Source organism: Carcharhinus amblyrhynchos, chromosome 22 (genome assembly GCF_965287045.1).
Source record: "Carcharhinus amblyrhynchos chromosome 22, sCarAmb.v2.hapA, whole genome shotgun sequence".
In the NCBI taxonomy this organism is placed as follows: domain Eukaryota; kingdom Metazoa; phylum Chordata; class Chondrichthyes; order Carcharhiniformes; family Carcharhinidae; genus Carcharhinus; species Carcharhinus amblyrhynchos.
Window position 1 is genome coordinate 24,332,997 of NC_137345.1, and position 20,461 is coordinate 24,353,457.

The following is a 20,461-nucleotide window of genomic DNA, read 5'->3' on the forward strand; positions in this document are numbered from 1 at the left end:
AAAAGCAAATAAGGCAATGACCTCTCAACATTGATAACTGGAAGCAATCTAATCTCTCCAGCTTGTAACGAAGAGTAATTCAGTGCTGTTGTGTTTGTTTATTAATCAGTGTCACAAGTAGGTTTATATTAACACTGCAATGAAGCTACTGTGAAAATCCCTGAGCTGCCTCACTTGGCACCTGTTCGGGTGCACTGAGGGAGAATTTTAACATAGGCAATGTATGTAACCAACACATCTTTCAGACTGTGGGAGGAAACCCATGTGGACACGGGGAGAACGTCCAGACTCTGCACAGATAGTGACCCAAGCCCTGATGCTGTGAGGCAGCAGTGCTAACCACTGTGCTATCATTTATTCCCTTGAACTGAAACATATCAGAATTGGTGCCTATTTACGGATAGCAATCCTTTTAATAGCAATTTTGAATTTTCAAGATCTCATTTCAATTTAAATTAATTTGAAAGTTTGGATCATTTGGCTTTAAATTGCACTTAGAGATTGGCTTTTGAATTGGGACTGGACTGCATCCCTCTAGTGTTACTGAGTAGAAAGGCAAATAAGGCAATGACCTGTCAACATTGATAGCTGCAAGCAATCTAATCTCTCCATCTTGTATTGAGGTGTAATTCAGTGCTGCTGTGACAGAGAGAGGCTGGGTTCCAGGTCTCTGCTCTTGAGGACATCTGCCTGAATCCGCCTGTCAATCAGCCCACGGCGTCGCCAAGGAGACGGCCCACTTCTGAATACCGTAGCGGCGGATTGGACGGCCGAGTTGCTGGGGGTGGGGCCAATCGGGAAGCAGCGTCGCTTCGGACGCCAAGATGGCGGCTGCCTGTAGAGTTTTCAGAATTTATGTCAGATTTTAATGTTTTTCCCGGCGGCGACGTCAAACAGTCCGTTTGGCGGTGCAAGTTTTCGTTTAAATGTGCTTTATTAAAAAGTCAGCCGCCTTTTCGGGGTCGAAGCGGTTGTAGAGCAGCCGGCTGGCCTTGTCAGGGGGAGGGGGAAAGGGGGAGGTGATGGCGAGCGATGGCAGGAGGCAGTTCTGGAAGCGGAACACCAAGGTTCCCGGAAGGTTCGTGCAAGTGCTTACTGAGTCCGGGACAGCCTCAATTCCCTGCTGCTACTGCACCTTTCTCTCCACCTGGCTGATCTTCTTGCTGTCTGCCATTTGCTTCTTTGCGTTTGCAGGGTTGTCATTTCCACCCCCCCTTCCCATATTTATTTCTGCACCCAGTGCCGAGCTTAGCAATAACAGAGGAAGAGGCACAAGGCAACACCTGCTTGATGCACTTATTTGAAAATGTTTTGTCAGCTCTGGTCTTTTTTTGTTCTCATAGAAACTTAAAATTCTAACAGGGTAGATTCAGAAAGAATGTTCCTGATGGTGGGGGAGCCTGGAAGTAGGGGTCATTGTTTGAAGACAAGTGATAAACCTATTTGGACAGAAGTGAGGGGAAATCTCTTTACCGCCAGAGGGTGGTGAATCTACGCTATCACTGAAAGTAGTCGAGGCCAAAATGTCTGATTTCAAGAAGAAATTAGATATAATTCTTGGGGCTATAGGGATCAAGATATATGGGGCAAGGGGGATTGGGATATTGATTTTGATCAGCCATGATCAAAATGAATGGTGGGGCAGGCTCAAAGGACTGAATGGCATACTCATGCTTCTAGTTTCTGTGCACGTTTTCAGTGCTATTCAAACTTCACACAGTGATGGTAATTGCAATTTTGGTGTGAGTATCCTTGCTAGAAGCTGTAGTTGGCTAACTCTCTATTGCTAACCCTTAGCTGTCTTCTTGGTTTTCCTCTTTTGAATTTGATTGAAATTGGGTTGTGTTTACATCAATGTGTAACTTTTGAAATGGCTGGTTCAATGTTGGAGATGTCAAGCTGATAAATGAATTGGGCACCTCTTGCCTATAAAAGGCAATCATATTTGGCCAGAAATCAAAAGTACACAACATAGGCCTTCTCCATAACATAAAGGCAAAATACTGTGGATGCTGAAATTTAAAAGAAAAATAGAAAATGCTGAAGAAACTCAGCAGATCAGTCAGCATCTGTGGAGAGAGAATAGAGCCAATGTTTTGATGACTCTTCGTTAGAGCTCTGACCTGCTAAATTTACCCAGCCTAGGCCATCTCCATATTAGCCAGTTGGTCAAACATTATTTTCCTACTTGCTCACTATCTCCTTTCAAGATTATTCTTTTCCAATGAAATAGGTAAATTTTGTTAAAATATCTGAACATTTTATATCAAAATGGCATGTATCAGAGTATTTATGTATTTTTTTTCTACATCTGACTGTTTACGTTGTTTACATCAGCTGTTTACATTGGAAAACTGTCCATAATTACATTTTCTTCAATTTTATATTTAATTTTTCAGCAAAACTGATATTTGTTGTATGATTTTAATTAGTTTTTTTGATGAATATTTAATGTCAAATCACAATGCACAGCGGATGGGGATTTATCTAATTTTGCAAAACATGTCAAATGTGTTCAATCCTCAAGGCTGGTACTTTCAAACAATTGAACCATTCTTCTGTAATCTGACCTGTCAAATTTCATGGTTTATCATTACCTTTGTGAAATTGATATATTTACAGATAAGCAAAACAAATGAAAACTTAATTTAACAAACTTGATAATTTCTTGATGCTTATTTTTACTACTGGTTTTATTACTGTGGCCTGTTTTCAGTAAATATACCTTGATTATAGGGTGAATTTACACTGTAGATAACAGGTTCTAGATCATGTAAAGCTCTCCTGTATTCCAAAGTTCTAACTGCAAATGGATAATATATGCTGTTAGAACTTCTAAATTCAGGAATGCCCATCTGCATGCTGATGTCCACAGAATGCTGATCCTGATTATTGTATGTTTCTATAGTGCAGTTAGCCTTTTTACACTTTGATGTATTTAGATAATTTCCAGGTGAGTTAATACAGCAAGTACAATTTTCTAAGCCTGGTTTTGGCATTGCACTGAAAATATACTTCGACTGAGGAATCTGAGCTGCTTAATTGCAACTCAACTGCATCAATAAATTAACTGAATTACTTTGTTTTCCCACCTTTAGTTTTATAAGTATTTATTTCAAATTTTAATCTTTCCAGATATGATTATAATTGTGATAGCAAGGTCACCCTGGAAGATGTTTTCGGTATTACACTTAATTAGCTCATTAGTGTTGAACATTTGGGTGGCTTTGGAAACATCTGGAAAATTAATTGGTAGCATGATTTTTGTGACTTCCAAATTCTTGTAATTCAGCTCTATTGGAGACACTTTGTCAAAAAGAAATTTATCTTTCAAGTTGGCATTAACTCTTACGCAGAATAGCTCTTACTCTGATGTGCTAGTTATGTTATGATAAGGTGACAGTTGTAGAGCTATGTTGTTGTTACTAATATGACACTGACAGTATGTGAAATATTATGAGCCATACAGCACAATAATTTTGATTATGAAGTTTGAACGCATCTGATGCAGTCACGTGGATATAGACATGTTCCTTGGCCTTTCTTTATCCACCTAGGTATGCTTACCAGCTGCTTGCTTTAAACAGACAAAGACAGAAGTTCTTTGGATCATGCTCCGCCACTTCTGCCAACTCCAGCATGATGTCATTATGAAATACATCTCTCACCCCCAGTAGCATGCTACAGGGACCTCTCCTACCATGATTCCCTGGTCCATTCCTCCATCACGTCCACTTCTCCTCCTTGTTCCATGCCACCTTCCCCTGCATTTCAGAAGCTGCAACATCTGTCCTTTTATTTACTCCTTCCTGACCATTCAAGGCCCCAAGTACTGCCTTAAAGTGAAGCAACATTTCACTTGCACTTCAATTTGGTCTACTGTATTTGCTGTTCCCAATGCGGTCTGCTGTACACTGGGGAGACTAAATACAGACTGGGTGACTGCTTTGTGAATACCTTTGCTCAGCCTGCAAACATGATCCCATTCTTCCTGTCACTTGCTAATTTAACTCAGTATCTTGCTGTCATGCCCAGCTTGGGCCTGCTGCAATGCTCCAGTGAAGCCCAATGCAAACTGGTGGAGCAGCACCTCATCTTCCAATTTGGTACATTAGTCCTCAGGACTCAACATTGAGTTCATCAACTTTACACTGACCATTCTCCACCATTTTACCTTTTCTTTAATATAGCCCAAACGTTTTTTGTCCCAGTGCAAAAACCTTCACTCCCTCCCATTTCCACAACAGGCTGTCACTTGTTCTTCAGTTTGCTTTGTTGCAATCTCTCCTAGTTTCCATTACTTATTGACTTTCTGTTCTTGTCCCAGCTTATAGAATCCAATCCCTTTAGCTCTGACGAAGAGTCATACAGACTCAGTTGTTGGCCCTTTTCACTCCATGCAGATGCTAATGGACTTGGTGGGTTTTTCCAGCATTCTTTGTTTTTGTTTTTGCATGTAAGACAGAAATACTGTTCTCCTTTGCAGATGGCTTATACCTTTTTGTTCTATAGATCCCCTACAGTACAGAAGAAGGCCATTTGGCCCATTGAGTCTGCATCGACTGTCCGAAAGGGCATCTTACTCAGGACCCCCCCCATCCCCCCAGATCTGGAAAATTGGCTTGCCACTTTAAACCTCTTTGGAAAATAGTTTTATCTACACTTCCACAGTGCAAAGAATGTGTGGTCTGTTATTTCCTCCAGTACATGTTGAATTTGATAGCATATGGTGGTATATGTACTGTAGGCATAGTAATAAGCTACTAAATCTTGGGAAATATTTGAATTTTAGTTAATCAAGCCTGCTTTTAAGCCTAATGTTATAAAATTAGAGGCTCAAAATAGATTATTGTCTGATATTCCTCAGCCAGAGAACAATGTAAATGCAGAAAATGCAAGTCAATATCTGAAGCTGTTCAGTAGAATCTGGTGCAGTAAGCTTAGCACAAGTGGACAGTGGTCTTGGGTCCAATTTTACCTGCCCTGTTGATGTGCTGCAATTAGACTTCAGGTATCTGTTGAGATTGAATGTACTGGGAATTGACTGTGTGTCTGTAAAACAATTTCCTCTATATCAGAGAAGAGTGTTTGTAAGATTCCATTTGTTTAATTGACAATTGAGAGTGTTTCCATGTAATAATAGCTCATCACTCTTAAAATCATGGTTGTGTTAAATGATTTTACTTCTGCATATTTGGATTTTAAATAGCTTGTTACGTGTCTTACTCTTTGGATTTATTTGACTTCATTTAAATGTAACATGCTGAGAGCTGTAAGAACAAGGATATGAGCATTCTTTTAATCGCTACAATGAAGCAATAAATTTCTATAGTTCATCATACAAATCATTAAAATCTGAGGTGCCTATTGCAAACGTTTTGCAGAAATGTTTTAAATCCATATTATTGTCAGGAATAAGTCACTTGGCACTTTTTCAAAATAAAAAAGCTTAAATGTGAAAATTCTTCATGGGCAATTTTAGAATTAAAACTGCGATCAGAATGGTACCAAGATGTGAAAAAAAACTGCTGTCTACAGAAACATTAATTAATAATTTATATAGTAATTTTTCCTAATTGATCTCTTGCTTGTTATGATCCATATCCTCAAAAATGTAGCTGATATTCCCGGTATAAAATTATTGTTTTAAGTATCCTAAGTCATATTAGCTCAGTGAAGCTGATATCTGTAGATACCTTTGTTGCTGATGATCATATGTCAAATGAAATAGTTGATTTGTTGCTTCAATGATTCATTTTAGTTTTGGTTTTATTGTAAAATTGTGGTGGACTGCTAAATGTTCTGTCTGCAGCCATCAGAACCAGCATGTAGTTGCTTTGGCTGGAAACAAGCAGATAAATAGATTGCAGCCTTTGAATATTTTGTAACTCTTCAGCGTTGACCCAATGAGGTTTTCCCTCATTGCTGCTTGCTTTATTCATGGGGTAGGTTTACTGGTGGCACGATGGCTAGCAGTGGTTAGTACTGCTGCCTCACAGCGCCAGAGACCCAGGTTTAATTCCCAGCTTTGGTCAATGTCTGTGCAGACTTTGCACTTTCTTCCCGTGTCTCTGTAGGTTTACTCTGGGTGCTCTGATTTTCTCCCACATTCCAAACGATGTGCTGGTTAGATGCATCGGTCATACCTAATTCTCCTTCAGTGTACCCAAAGAGGTGGGTGCTGGAGTGTGGCAACTAGAGGATTTTCACAGTAATTTCATTGCAGTGTTAATGTAAGCCTACTTGTGACACTAATAAATATACTTAAACTTAAAACTTGGGTTTAGAATATATGCATTTTGTTTGGAAATTGCTGTGTTTTCAAAAGGATTTTCACTGCTCCTTCACTGTAATATGATTGTTTATGCAGAATAATGCAGTCGGAATAGGAAGTTATGAATTGTTAACAAAATAATTTAAGTCAAATCCTGACTTACTGTAGCTACCAACTGAGGAGTTTAGTGTTGCTTTAATTGAAAATGCTGGTCTCTGGCTGAGAAAAATATTTTTGCAGTTACTGAATATCAAAGTCCATCTTCTTTAAATGACTATAATGTTTATTTATTTTTACAAGTTATTTTTCACTAAGCTAGGGAGTTCTGATGATAAACAGTTTGCAACTTTTTACAGCAGCAAAGCAGATACATTAAGCAGCTTATTAAGGCTGTATAGCAAGTATTTTCTCTGGCAAAAGAATAAAGGATTCCTATTTTGTGTTCTGCACTTGTGGTTTTACTTCAATTTTAACATTTTATATTCCTCTTTTACTTCCCATTTTATAGTGAATATGAGCCTTGTAGATATGGTTGTTTCTGTGGCCCTGGTTTTGTAACATCACAGTGTGATGGAAAGTTTACTGTTGACTAGTTTATTGACCAATTTATTATACAGTGACAGCATGTCAGTTTATCATCTGCTCCTTGTCCCAGATTTGGAACATTGTCAAACAGACAGAGAAAGTGACTAGTTGTTTAAAATTTGTCATTGAATTCTTAGCGGTTGTGTTTATTTGATATTGACAAATAATAGTGACTCACCGTTAACTAATTGCCAGTCTTGTTTGTGGCAGACGTGAATTAGCTGTAATTGTCTTTATGGCTACACTGTGAATTGGGAAACTGGAGATCGAGGAGTTTGTTGTGATTTGTCAGCCAAGAAGGAAATGTTCTTGCGCATTTTAGAAGGAGCTGATTTTTTTTCCTGCTGAAGAGTCAGAATGATCAACTATAGGTAAATGGGGCCTTGGTGTTACCAGTGATTGACACACAATGAGTCGTAACAATATTGGCCAAAGCAAGGGACTAATATGTAAGCTGAGGATTAGCACCAGTGACTTGATAATGAAGTATACCACCATAATGTAACCTGCTTTCTTCATACTCCTAATGTTTTAATTTTTAAAAAATTCTCTCTACAAACTAGACTCTACTTCCTTGCTTAGCTAACTAAATTATTTCTGATTCTTTGGTCATCTTCACTCCCACAATTTTGCAAACTGTATTTTATTTTTTTCGTTACTTCAATTTCATGGGGTATCCCCTGTCTAACACATATCTGGAGCTCTGGCAATGGGAATAAACAATCTCTGGGTAATGCACAAGAGTGACATAACTGAGTGCTGGTACTGCTTCACTTTTGGCTTGTTTGGTATTTTTCTTATAATGTTGAGAACCTTGGAGGCAACTTCCTGGTCTATCACTGGGCTTGCTAGGAAGACGGTTATTTGCTCCTTGACATTTCTTGACGTTAGTGGTGCTCCTTGACTCTACCAGTGGAAAGCATGGGTCCTGAGGTGGGAATTTGAGGTGGCCATTTAAATTGACTTAATAACATACCTGTGACTATCTTTCAAAATCATAAATTTCTTTTCAGCTGAAAATCTCTAATATTTTATGGCATCAGACATTATTTTCTGTTAATGATCTAATAATCTGTGAGCTCCCATACTGTTGAGTGTTATCATGCGGTGATAGTTGAAATAAATATCTCTTATCAGTAAGATTCCTGTATCTAAAAAAAGTATGGTCTGTAGAGGATTCCAGATGGCATTTTAGTTTTCTGATCTTTTGACAAGATCGTTTCCTTTTTTTTGTCACATTTGGAAGTCATTCCTAGTCATCTGGTATTCTTACTAATTTACATAAGAACGTAAGAAATAGGAGCAGGAGTAGACCTTCGAACCTGCCCTGCCATTCAACAAGATCGTGGCTGATCTGAAGTGGGTCAGTTCCACTTTCCCACTTTCTCACCATAACCCTTAATTCCCTTGTCTATCAGAAACCTATCTGCCCGTGACTTAAATATATTCAGCGAGGTAGCCTCCACCACTTCAGTGGGCAGAGAATTCCAGAGATTCACCACCCTTTGAGTGAAGGAGTTCCTCCTCAACTCTGATCTAAACTGCCCCTCCCCTCCCTTATTTTGAGGCTGTGCCCTCTAGTCCTGCTATCCTTTCTAAGTGGGAAGAATCTCTCTACCTCTACCCTATCTATCCACTTCATTATTCTTGTATGTCTCTATAAGATCCCCCCTCAGCCTTCTAAATTCCAACGAGTACAGACCCAGTCTATTCAATCTCTCTTCATAGGCTAACCCCCTCATCTCCGGTATCAGTCTAGTGAACCTTCTCTGCACTCCCTCCAAGGCCAATATATCGTTCTGCAAGTGCGGCGACCGAAACTGCACACAGTACTCCAGCTGCGGCCTCACCAGTACCCTGTACGGTTGCAGCAAGACCTCCTTGCTTTTATGTTCTATCCCCCTCACTATAAAGGCCAACATTCCATTCGCCTTCTTGATCACCCGCTGCACCTGCAGACTGGGTTTTTGCGATTTGTGCACAAGGACCCCCAGGTCCCTCTGCACTGTAGCATGCTGCAGCTTTTCACCTTTTAAATAATCCCTCCTACTATTATTTCTACCAAAGTGGATAACCTCACATTTGCTAACATTATACTCCATCTGCCAGGTCCTTGCCCACTCACTCTGTTGACAATTGTCATTTATATCATGAAATTTAAAACTGACTTGTGTAAAGAGTTGGTAATCTTATTGGTGCCCAGTGTCAGAACTGAAGTGCACTTGAAGGGCAAACACATTCAACTCATTTCATTCTGGACTACGTTTTTTCATGGCTGTAACTTACACATCTTTTGTCTATTGTTTCTCTGCACTGTGATTGACCTATTACTGTTTATTTGAAGCTGTGCTCTATCGTATTCTGAAGCAGGGACCATTGTCAGGAAAATAGTAGCATTTCTGTCTCTTGACAATTGGGTTGACTTGTAATTCTTTTTTACATTTTCAAAGACCTTGTATGTACACATCGCAAAATACTATCCACACAATTCATGAATGGTATCACTTGGGTTTTTTCCTCAGATCTGCAATATGAAGTGTAGATGATGCTTTTTAAATTCATTTTTTACACTTATATGGCATGTCTTTCTCTTTTTGTTTCCTTTAGTATACAACAAGTTTATGGAGCACAACATCCTCCATTTGACCCCCGGCTACACAAAAAGTAGGTTGGCAGTATAATTTGTTGTTCTGTTTTTTACTTTAAATCACCTTCTTCCTGTTAATGTGGCCATAGCTTTGTCAAGTGACAGAGGAATTGATTTATGGTAAATATGCATTGGACCTAGCATTGTGCTTTATTGTACAACAATAGAAAAATACAAGAGTCACCTAATTGATTTGTTTAAGCTCAAATCAGTGGGCCAGAAGCTCAACTGTAATTAATTAAGGGTTCTTATTGTGAAGCCTACTTTGGGAGGTCAGACCAAATATTATTGATTAACAATTAAAGCATAAGTATTTTGGCAATAGAACTCCTGCAGTACAAGATTGTGTATTTCATGGTGTGATGATGCTCATTATCAGTTTTGTTGCAGTTACATGCAATTTATGTTAAAACAAATTAAAAGTGTGTTCAAAAGTTTGAGTGCCATTTTCAGCAACATTGGAAAGCTAAGATTGCTATTAGGTTCCTGTTCAGAGAACAATATATTTGTATTAGAAGTTGGTACCAGAAGTGTTCATCGGATAGCAGATGTAAATGCTGGAATTTAACTTACTTAAATCTCTTCATTATATCCTTGTTGGTGGATGGTATTCTGCAGTATGTTATTTAAATTAGAAATGGTATTGAATGAAATGTTGCTAGGCTTCCCTACACTTGCTCTCTAGCCCGAATGTTAAACTAGAATGTTAATCTATCTACAGTATCTATCTTGGCTGTAGTGTACATAGCCAGAATGTATGAATGTGTTTGCTCTGTGTTACTTTCTTTACTCAAGATCTACTTCTTTCAACTCACTTCTTGAGATTTTTCTAATATACCATGAAGATTTGTAAATTTTTGAGAGAAGTTTGTGCATGCTACGAATGCACATACTTTAACATTTTCTGTGACTGTCACTTGTTTAAGTTCGGTGTAACTTATTTTCAATATGCAATTTTACCTGAAAATCGTGACTAGTACACGTGCTTTAATATAGGTCTGCATTTTCCCAATCCCAAGGTGACAGGCTTGGAGAATGAGGAACATGGGGACAGAATAGCAGGGGGCCATGATGGGAAAGCTCCTCCTAGGACTAGAGGGCACAGCCCAAGATAAAGGGGGGGGCGGTTTAGAACGGAGTTGAGGAGGAACTTCTTCACTCAAAGGGTGGTGAATCTCTGGAATTCTCTGCCCGTTGAAGTGGTGGAAGCTGCCTCGCTAAATATATTTAAGACGCGGGTTGATAGGTTTTTGATAGGCAAGGGGATTAAGGGTTACGGGGAGAGGGCGGGAAAGTGGAACTGAGCCACGACAGATCAGCCATGATCTTATTGAATGGCGGAGCAGGCTCGAGGGGCTAGATGGCCTACTCCTGCTCCTATTTCTTATGTTCTTATAACATTCCTGGTGGGTTGGTAAGCAAGGTTAGCTGCTGGCTCCATGGGGGTGGGCAGCAAGTTTGCATAGTTAAGGCCCAATGTTACTTGTTAATGTTAAGGCCCATTTTGCTGATGGCAGAGTGGACCTTCCACCTCATGTAATTACAACCCTCTCAGTAGAGGTGGCCTCCATGTAACAGGCTGGGGACCTTTGGAGCCAGAAGTTCCAGACTGCGAAGTGAGGTGGTTGCATTTTTAAAAGGCCATCATTGCAGCTGATAGCACTCCAACTGAGGGGTTCCCCTCCACCCTGTATGATTTACCACCCCAGATTCTGATTTATAATCCCTGCGATGCAGTCCAGAGAGCCTGTGGTTCATGTCTTGTCTCCGCAATGTCCATCCCTCCTAGTGAGGTTGCCGAAGCTTCTGAGCTTTTAGTCTTCTGGTTTGGCAGAATCGAGAGTCCACCTGCTGATGGTGAGCTCAAAGGTCCCCTCTGGGAAGATTACTTCACTGATGTTGTTCCAGGCATGTGAGGGACCTCTGTTTGATCCAGAAGGCAGTGGCAAAATTTGATGGACTTGATCTACAAGGGAGATGAGGATTATATGGGGGGGGGGTGAATAAGAAAATTGAGTTATCTTTTTGAAAAGTGCAGTAGGCTCAAAGGGTCAAATAGCCTACTTCTGTTCCTATTTCTTTTGCTATTCTGTTCTCAAAATCCAGCCCATGATGTCTCGAATTGCCATTTTGGCATTTTTATGTTGAAGCAGTAATGTTATACAAGTTAAATCTTGGAATGTGGAAAGGTTTGCCTAGTTTTTATTTAAACTAAATATAATAAATTCAGCACCACTGAATTTCAGCATGTTAATTAAGTGTTTTCATTGGTCAAATGCACTGCAGGACAATTTGGAGGAAAATAAATCAGATGGTTTTTTTTGGAAATTAGAAGGTTTGAAGAATTTTTAGCAGGTTTGCAACATCACAGAGAAGGAATTAAGATCAATATTGCACTTGACCTTTTTGATTCTCTGTGGGAAAATACTTCATTATTTTTTGGCCTACTGGAGTTTCAATGATTTGGGAACTGACTAGCATAATAATGTCCACACCTGGCTTCAAACTCAGCCTAATCTGATGAATGAAGAGGCCCCCTCTTGAAATCTAAGTGAGTTTTTAATGGATATTCTACAACAGAAGCTGCCCCTAATTGAGTATTCATTGATACTAAATTGGCAACGTTATTTAAAGAGGGGATAAGGATGTTATCTGTAGATGGGAGAAAGCCATCCAGATAAAGTAGAGTAATTTTCTGAAGTTGGAGATGAAGGACACTAATAATGTAGCACAGAAAGTAGCTTTATATTACAGCATTGCCAGCGAATGAAGTGAAGCTAATCAGGTGGGAAAAGCAGAGAAATAACTTGTGTGATTTCCTGAAACACAGTTGCATGTAACGGGTGCTACACTGGACTCCACCTGTTCATTTGGTCACGGGTGTCTTGCGAACTTAAGGAATATTATTGACCAGAAAGTGACTTGCAACTAACATGGGAGATGGTGGCATATTGGCAATGTAATCCAAAGGTGCAGGCTAATGCTCTGGGGACATGGTTCACATCCCATCAAGACAGTTGATGGAATATAAATTCAAATATTCAGCTATCACCAGTTGTCACCAGTCCCCTTTTGGGGAAGGAAATCTGCCATCCTTAATTGATCTGAGCTAAATGTGATTCCAGAGCCGCAGCAATGTAGTTGAGTCTTAATTGCCCTCCGAAATTGCCCTCTGGAAAGGGTGCAGAGGAGGTTTACCAGGATGTTGCCTGGCATGGGGGGACTGGGTTACGAGGAGAGATTGAAGAAACTGGGGCTATTCTCCTTGGAAAGACGGAGATTGAGAGGGGACATGATAGAAGTATATAAGATACTGAAGGGAATAGATAGAGTTAATAGTGAGAGACTGCTCCCTAGACTGGCTACGAACACGAGAGGTCATCATTTAAGGGTGAGGGGGGGAGGTATAATTTGGAGGTGAGAAGAAGGTTCTTTACGCAGAGAGTTGTGGGGGTCTGGAATGCACTACCGAGTAGGGTGGTGGAGGCAGGAACGTTGGACTCGTTTAAGATGCAGTTAGATAGGCACATGAGTGAAACGAGAATGGAGGGATATGGTAGGGGCTATTAAATAGGGTTAAACCTCAGGAGACACCGGAAGGGCAGGCTGTATGATTAATATTTTTTGTCTTTATTCCACAGGTGGAGGTCCACCTCGTGTCAAGCGAGGGGCATGCACACGGCGGGTCGTGCGTGGGCTGCTCTTGGAAGTCCAGGAGTGGCCTAGTACTTCATGTCGGTGTGTGTGCTTGATCCTGGACCGGTAGACGGGCGCCGCAACAGCTCAGTGACTAGCACTGCTGGCTGTGCAGACACATGGATTTGGGCCTGTGTCTGTGGGAGTTTGCGCATTCTCCCTGTGGTTGCGTGGGTTTCCTCTGGGCACTCCGGTTTCCTCCCACACCCCAAAGATGTGCTCTTAGGCTGATCGGTTTTTACCAAATTGACACTATTTCTTCCCTGAATCTGACTGAGTAGGGTTCCATTCGTAGACATGCAGGGTAGAATAGGTGTAGGGTGATGCGGCGGCGCGGGCTCGTTGGGCCGAAGGGCCTGTTTCCCGTGCTGGGTTGTTCTTTGTTCTTTGTCTAAATGGCCTGACCAAGCAAATCAGTTCAAAGGGTAATTAGGGATGGGTAACAAATGCCAATCTCCGCAGCAATGCCCTCATCCTGTGAAGGAATAAGGAAAAAGTCAAATGTTGAAGTTCATACAGTGAATTTGAATGGAGTGATTCTAATTTACCAAGGTATCCCACAGTCTATTCTGGCAGAAGCAGGTTTTTTTTCAATTGGGCGCATGTTGTGTTGGATCTTTAGTCAGTACTGATCTTAGCTCCCCAAATGTGTTGTTGCTCGTGACTGAGATTTGCCACTGAGTTTTCAAATTCAGATAAGCAACAATCATGTTGTAGAAATTTGCAGAAAGAGAACAAAGCATTTAAAATATTAAGTCTACTTTTTGGGTGCCGCTGCTTTTCTAGTGTAGAGATTCTTATGATGCAATTGTTTCTGCAGTACCATGCAATGATTCATACTCAAATTTGTTTGTTTATTATGCATAATGGATTTGGAGTAATGATAACATCTAAACATCTGCATTCCAGTTGTGTCTGCACACACTTCTGGCCGTGGACCTCCTGCCGTGAGAATATTTAAAAAGTATGGACCACCACACACATTTACTTGGGTATTATTTACTCCCCTAAGTGCTCTGTTTGGTTGTTTACTCTGCATGTTGACTCTAACGGCTTTACATCCATCAGCACAGACAGAATCAGATCTTTATCTTATGTGCACACATATTCCTCAAATCTTTGCATACTAGATGTAACAATGTTAGATTGGATTTTAAGCTGCTGTATTCTACAGTACATTTACTGTTTATGTACTGTTATTATTTACAAACTATATCAATGACTAGGATGAAGGAACAGAGTAGATTGTAGCTAAATTCACTGACGATAGAAAAGGGGTAGAAAAGCAGGTTGTGAGGGGGACACAAAGTTTGCAAAGGGATACATAGGGTTAGTGAATGGACAAAAATTTGGCAGATGGAGCATAATGTAGGAAAATAGGTTATTCAGTTTAGAGAAGAACAGAATTACTTAAATGGAAAGAGATTGAAAAATACTATGGTAGAGGTGGATCTGTATCTAATAGATGAATCACGAAAAGGTAGCACGTAAGTACTTGGAAGGCCAATGGAATGTTTGCTTTATTGCAAGATGGATAGAGTATAAAAGTAGTGAAATATTGCTGTAGTTGCATTGGCAAGATCACATCTGGGAACCTGTGTATGGTTTTGATCTCTTTAAATAAAGAGAGGTATACTTCAATTAAAAGCAGCACAGAGATGATTCATTAGACTAGTGATCTCCAAATAGTCAGTTGCAATTGACAGGTCAATCCTGGAGTCTCAAAGTCAACTGTCATTGGCAGCCGATCCATTGCTGAAAATGCGCAGGACTCTTGACTTCTTGTGATGATGAGTGAATCAGCTCATTGACTGCCGAACCGCACCAAAAATCTGTCGAATTTGGGGTTCTCATGATGATGTGCAAATCTGTTCATTGACTGCTGAACCATGCCAAAAATGTGTGGGATTTGGGCTACTTGTGATGACGAGTGAATTAGCTCATTGACTGCTGAAATGCAGGTGCCAAAACATACACTAAGCTGGGTGAAGACAAAACAATGAGTGAGAAGCCATGGACCTTCAAGAGAGCAGAAACCTACCAGTTCCACCAGGAATGTCAAAGGCAAGACCGTTTGTCTCAGTTGACAACATTGAAGCTTTGAGTAAAACAAGTAATTTGGAGCAGCATCACAAGACAATGCATGCAAAACTTCAAGAAAATTCCCCTTTAAACAGTGTCATTTGAACAAAGAAAGTTGAAGAATTAACGACAATGTTGCAAGCTCAACAGTCTAACTTTGCAAAGCTAACAAAAAGACATCTTTTCACATTAGCTATCAGCTGGCAAAATATAAGGAACTGTTCACTGAAGGCGAAGTTATCAAGGAGTCCCAGCTATGATAGTCCCTGCTTACACCTTGTTTATATACTTTATAAACAAAGATGAAATTATGATGGCCATCAAGAGCATGTTGCTTGATGCTTTAACAGCAGTCAGAAGGGTGAATTTGTTGCCTGAGGAGATACCTCAGCAAAAATACCAAGATTTAACAGGCTATGAATGTTTCTGACGGTGATTTGATGAGTCAGCAGACACGATGGATGTAGCCCATTGTTTTCATTTGTACAGCATTCAACTGTGTAAAAACCAAGCAGGACTTTCTCTTTTGCCACTCAGAGGTGATAAGAGATGAGGATGTCAACAGCGAATTTACAAGGTATGCAGCTGAGAACATTGGTTTCGATTGCAAGTAATGGTGCACCGTCAATGCAGGGTATGAATGCAGGCTTTGTGGTACTTTGCAGAAATGATCCTGGATACCCCTCCTTTGTCAGTTACCAGTGTGCTATCCACCAACAAGCGCGAGCGAGGCAAGGTTATTGACTTTTCTCATTTTATGACAGTTGGTTTGAAATTGCCAACTGAATTCATGCCAGAGCTCTGCAACATCACTTGTTCAAATCGTTACTCAATAAATTTGATGCCACCCAACGTTGAGCTAATCCTGCATGGAAATGTGAGGTGGTTAAGTCGAGGAAAAGTCTCCCAGAGATCTGAGCCCTGAATTGTCAGCTTTCTTAAATCGTGAAACGAGGTGTGCAGCAAGTTGTCGGATGATGCCTGGTTGCCTGACTTGGCATTTCTTATGGACGTAGGTGCAAAATTTAATGAGCTGAACCAGTCTTGTCTCACATGATCAGTGCAAATGTATTCAAGTTGAAACTAGGCCTGTGGTCCTCCTGGTTAAAGTACAAAATTACTGAGCACCTCTCAAACCTGGAGAAAATCCAGCAACAGGTCAAACAGAAGGGTTCCATCTAAACAAATTCTGTGACTACCTGGACAAATTGGAAAAGGAATTTAGTAGACAATTTCGGGAGTTAAACAAGATGGAACAAACCATTGTTTGTTTGTTTCAATCTTTTCTTCAAGGGGGCATTGGAGAACTGAAGCATCTCCGTGCAAAATGACGTAGTGCTGGAAGCTAGGTCAAGGAGCAAAGACTTTTGGGGACTTGCAAAGAGAACGTAACACCCTCTCCTGATGGTGTGTGCTCAAGATGAAGACCTACTTTTGTTCCACAAACCTCTGTGAGGTGGCTTTTTCCTGAATAATAATCAAGTCCAAGTATTGCACTCTTCTCAGATGCCCATCTGATGGACTGTATGGGACTGGCCATTGCAAGCTACAACCCAGCACACTCATGATGTGCAAGCACTGGTGCCACAATAAGAACAGGCCAACATAATGCACAAGTACATTGGGGGGTGGGGTTAGTAAAATCAAATTTTTAAGAGTAGATCTCATGCTGCATTCTGGTGCTAAAAGTGATGTGTTTAAAAAGATTTGAGACAACTGCACAAGGCTAATTCTTGGGGTGAAGGGTTGTCTTCTGAAGAATTGCTGAGTAAATTGGGCCTATGCTCAAGTCTAGAAAAATGAGAAATAACCTTTTTGAATGGATGTCATTCTGAGAGAGCTTGATGGGTGGATCCTGAGAGGAAGTTACCCCACTGAGGGCACAGTCTGAAAATAAGAGGACTCCCATTTAAGATGGTGTTGAGGAGGAATTTTTTGTCTTGAGGGTCATTTGTCTTCCCCAGTGAATTGTGGAGGCTGGGTTATTGAATATATTCAGGGCTGATGTTTTGATTAACAAGGGAGTTGATGGTTATGGGGCATACAGCAAAGTGTAGCTAAGGGTCACAATCTGTTCGGTTGTGATCTTATAGAAGAGCAGCACAGACTCAAGAGACTGAATATCCCATTCTTGGTCAAATTTCTTTGATTTTACAGTCTCATTATGGAAATATTACTACCCCTCTGTACCCAGTTGAAAATAATTTATTTACTGTGAACTGTTCTTCAAAGAATATGGAATCATTGAGCATTATGGGTAGCTGACTGACATCAAGACAGAAATTAGGGGTGTTTGAAGTGGCTTTAGGTGAAAGTGGTGTTCTACAAGCATCCATGCTGGGATCACTTGTTCACTATTTATATTAATGACTTTGGAATCAAAACCATAATTTCTAAATGATGTCACCTGACACATGGGGGAGCGAACATAAGAACTAAGAGCAGGAGTAGGCCATCTGGCTTTTCGAGCCTGCTCTGCCATTCAATAAGATCATGGCTGATCTTTTCATGGACTCGCCTCATTTACCTGCCAGCTCACCATAACCCTTAATTCCTTTACTGTTAAAAGTTTATTTATCCTTGCCTTATAAAACGTTCAATGGGGTAGCCTCAACTGCTTCACTGGGCAGAGAATTCCACAGATTCACAACCTTTGGATGAAGAAGTTCTTCCTCAACTCAGTCCTAAATCTGCTCCCCCTTATTTTGAGGTCGTGCCCCCCAATTCTAGCTTCACCTGCCAGTGGAAACAACTTCCCTGCTTTTAATTTATTCCTTCCATAATCTTATATATTTCTGTAAGATCATCTCATTCTTCTGAATTCCAACAAGTATAAACCCAGTCTACTCAGTCCCTCCTCATAAGCCAACCCTCAACTCTGGAATCAACCTAGTGAATCTCCTCTGCACCCTCTCCAGTGCCAGTATATCTTTTCTCAAATAAGGAGACCAAAAGTGTACACAGTACTCCAGGTGTGGCTTCACCAGCACCTTATACAGCTGCAGCGTAGCTGTTTTTAAATTCTATCCCTCTAGGTGGGGAGAAGGGAAATGGGAGATGGCCAGCCTTGTGGAGGATGGCAACAAACTAAAAAATTTAAACTTGCACTGCCAAGTGACCTTTGTGTCCCCAGAGGGAGCCCCACGACAGGTTCACGTCGGAACATGTTGTAAACCTCACTGATGTGACATTGTGACAGCGACGGACAAAAATCTTGTGAAGGGGGAAGATCTGGTGAGGGGGGAAGGGGGTCTTTAATTAAATTTAAATGAATGTAAATGAGGTTCTAGCCTGTTATGTGCATGAACCTGAATGTTGCCGCCAAGGGATGCAAGGAGATTGCAATCTCACGGTGAGATTTGCAGTTTCTGGGTTTCACTGGATCTTGATCCCTGCCTGCGATCTTGTGGCTGCAAATGTGCGCTCAAGATCCAGCCCAACGTTTTAGAAAACTGGTTTAACAGTTACATTTTAAAAAAAAACTTTGGACTGACTTTTTAAAGGCTGTTTTGAAATGGCTACAAGCTGCTAGGCAGAATTGCGGATTTCAGACCGAATTGTCTCTACTGAGAGGATAAAAGATAATCTGTAATTTATTTATGGTTCACTGTGGTCTTGTACAGAAGATAACAAAGTTCCTTTGATGCTTCATTGTAAGAATATAAATTGTGCCTTGGCCAGTACAAAAGCGCAGGTGAGAGAAGGGCTTTTGATGTGTTGATGCTATATGTCGGGAATGGCTTGGCATTTTGTACAGGTCGCGTGATAACAGTGACTGTTTTAGTTTACCTGCAAAAAGTAATGAAAAGAGCTGGAAAATCCAGAGTGAACCCTATTTTGAAGAAGCTTCAATCCAAGGGGAGCCAGAGAAAGGCATCTGAATACAGATGGCTGTGAAGTAATTGTGAAGCTTAAAATGCCATGCCTGCAGAATAGAATTAAGGAACCACCCTGTAAACATGATGACACCAATAAGCTCCCCTGTTAAAGCAACCTCTGGCAATTCGACAGGGTTTCTGCAGCTGCCATGGATTCTAATCATACAACCCTCACTTGAGACAATGCAATAACCTGACTTCAAAAATATGAACCCTGCACTGACAATGGACTGAACAGATTCAATTTTTATAGATATCATTTATCTTCATTTTAATCTTTGTGTACATGTATTAATGACATTGTTTTTTCTTAAGTAACTTACAGAACAGCAGAGTGAAATAACCTAACCTTTTAAGTAAAAAGGCTTTGTTGCTGGGTTGTTTTAAATTGAATTTCTCACTCTGCAAGTAAGAAAAAATGTACACACACGCACAATTAAGATTCAGAGACAAGGATGAGTTCAGAGATGTGTGAGAAATTCTATCTGAAAAGAGAGAACTGAAGGAAAAGAAAAGGCTCGCGAGTAATCTGATCAAGGATTTTAAAACGATGGAAGATTTTTATAGAGTATACAGATTAAGAATATTTTCATTTGTGGGAGATGAGAAAACCCGAAAAACCAACACAAGAAAGCCAGCAAGAAGTAACATGGGAAAAGCAGGTTACAAGGACATGGGGAACAGGTGGGGAGGTGGATTTGAGACCAGCAGTGATCAACCATGATCTGACTTAATGCAGAATTGGCTCAAAGGACTGAATTTGCCTGCTTCTGCTCCAAATTCCTATGTTCCTGTGTACTATGAATTTAGAACAACCTTTTTTCCCCAGTGTGGTGAGAATGTGGAAGACAGTACCACAATGTGATTGCAGTTTAGATCCATTGAAGAGGAGGATGGATAAGCATAAAAGGAAGTAGGCAGTAGACTGTAATGTGGATCAATCTGGTGAATCTTTGTTGCATTCCCGCTGTGTTGTTTCTTTATGTAGTTAAAAAAATGGCCATTCCAAAATCTGAGAGTTTCAAACAAGCAAAGATTTATTTTCAGTACTTGCAAGGGAGTGAGAGAACCTCAGCAAGTCAAGGAATCTCTCGATACTATCTCGCATTTCTAGTTCTTAACTCCTTGATTCCCTGTCAGCTCAACTTCCAGCCTTGAGACAGACTAGCACTGCAGCCTCAGCGCCAGAGACCTGGGTTCAATTCCTGGCTTGGGTCACTGTCTGTGTGGAGTTTGCATGTTCTCCCTGTGTCTGCGTGAGTTTCCTCTGGATTCCTTCCACAGTCCAAAAGATGTGCT

General features: G+C 40.5%; 1 protein-coding gene across 2 annotated transcripts in view; it reads left to right on the forward strand.

Annotated features, from left to right (window-relative positions):
- The first annotated feature begins 799 nt into the window (after positions 1-799).
- The window catches only part of LOC145357002 (TBC1 domain family member 22B-like), a 326,450-nt gene continuing 306,788 nt past the window's right edge, over positions 800-20,461 (forward strand). Inside the window, exons 1-2 of one of the 2 annotated variants that reach the window (XM_080210039.1) lie at positions 800-1,078; positions 9,467-9,523. In XM_080210039.1, coding sequence (XP_080066165.1) covers positions 1,023-1,078; positions 9,467-9,523 — 113 coding nt within the window. In that variant the 5' untranslated portion in view covers positions 800-1,022. The remainder of the gene's footprint in view (positions 1,079-9,466; positions 9,524-20,461) is intronic. The other variant, XM_080210041.1, reaches the window with a different exon arrangement.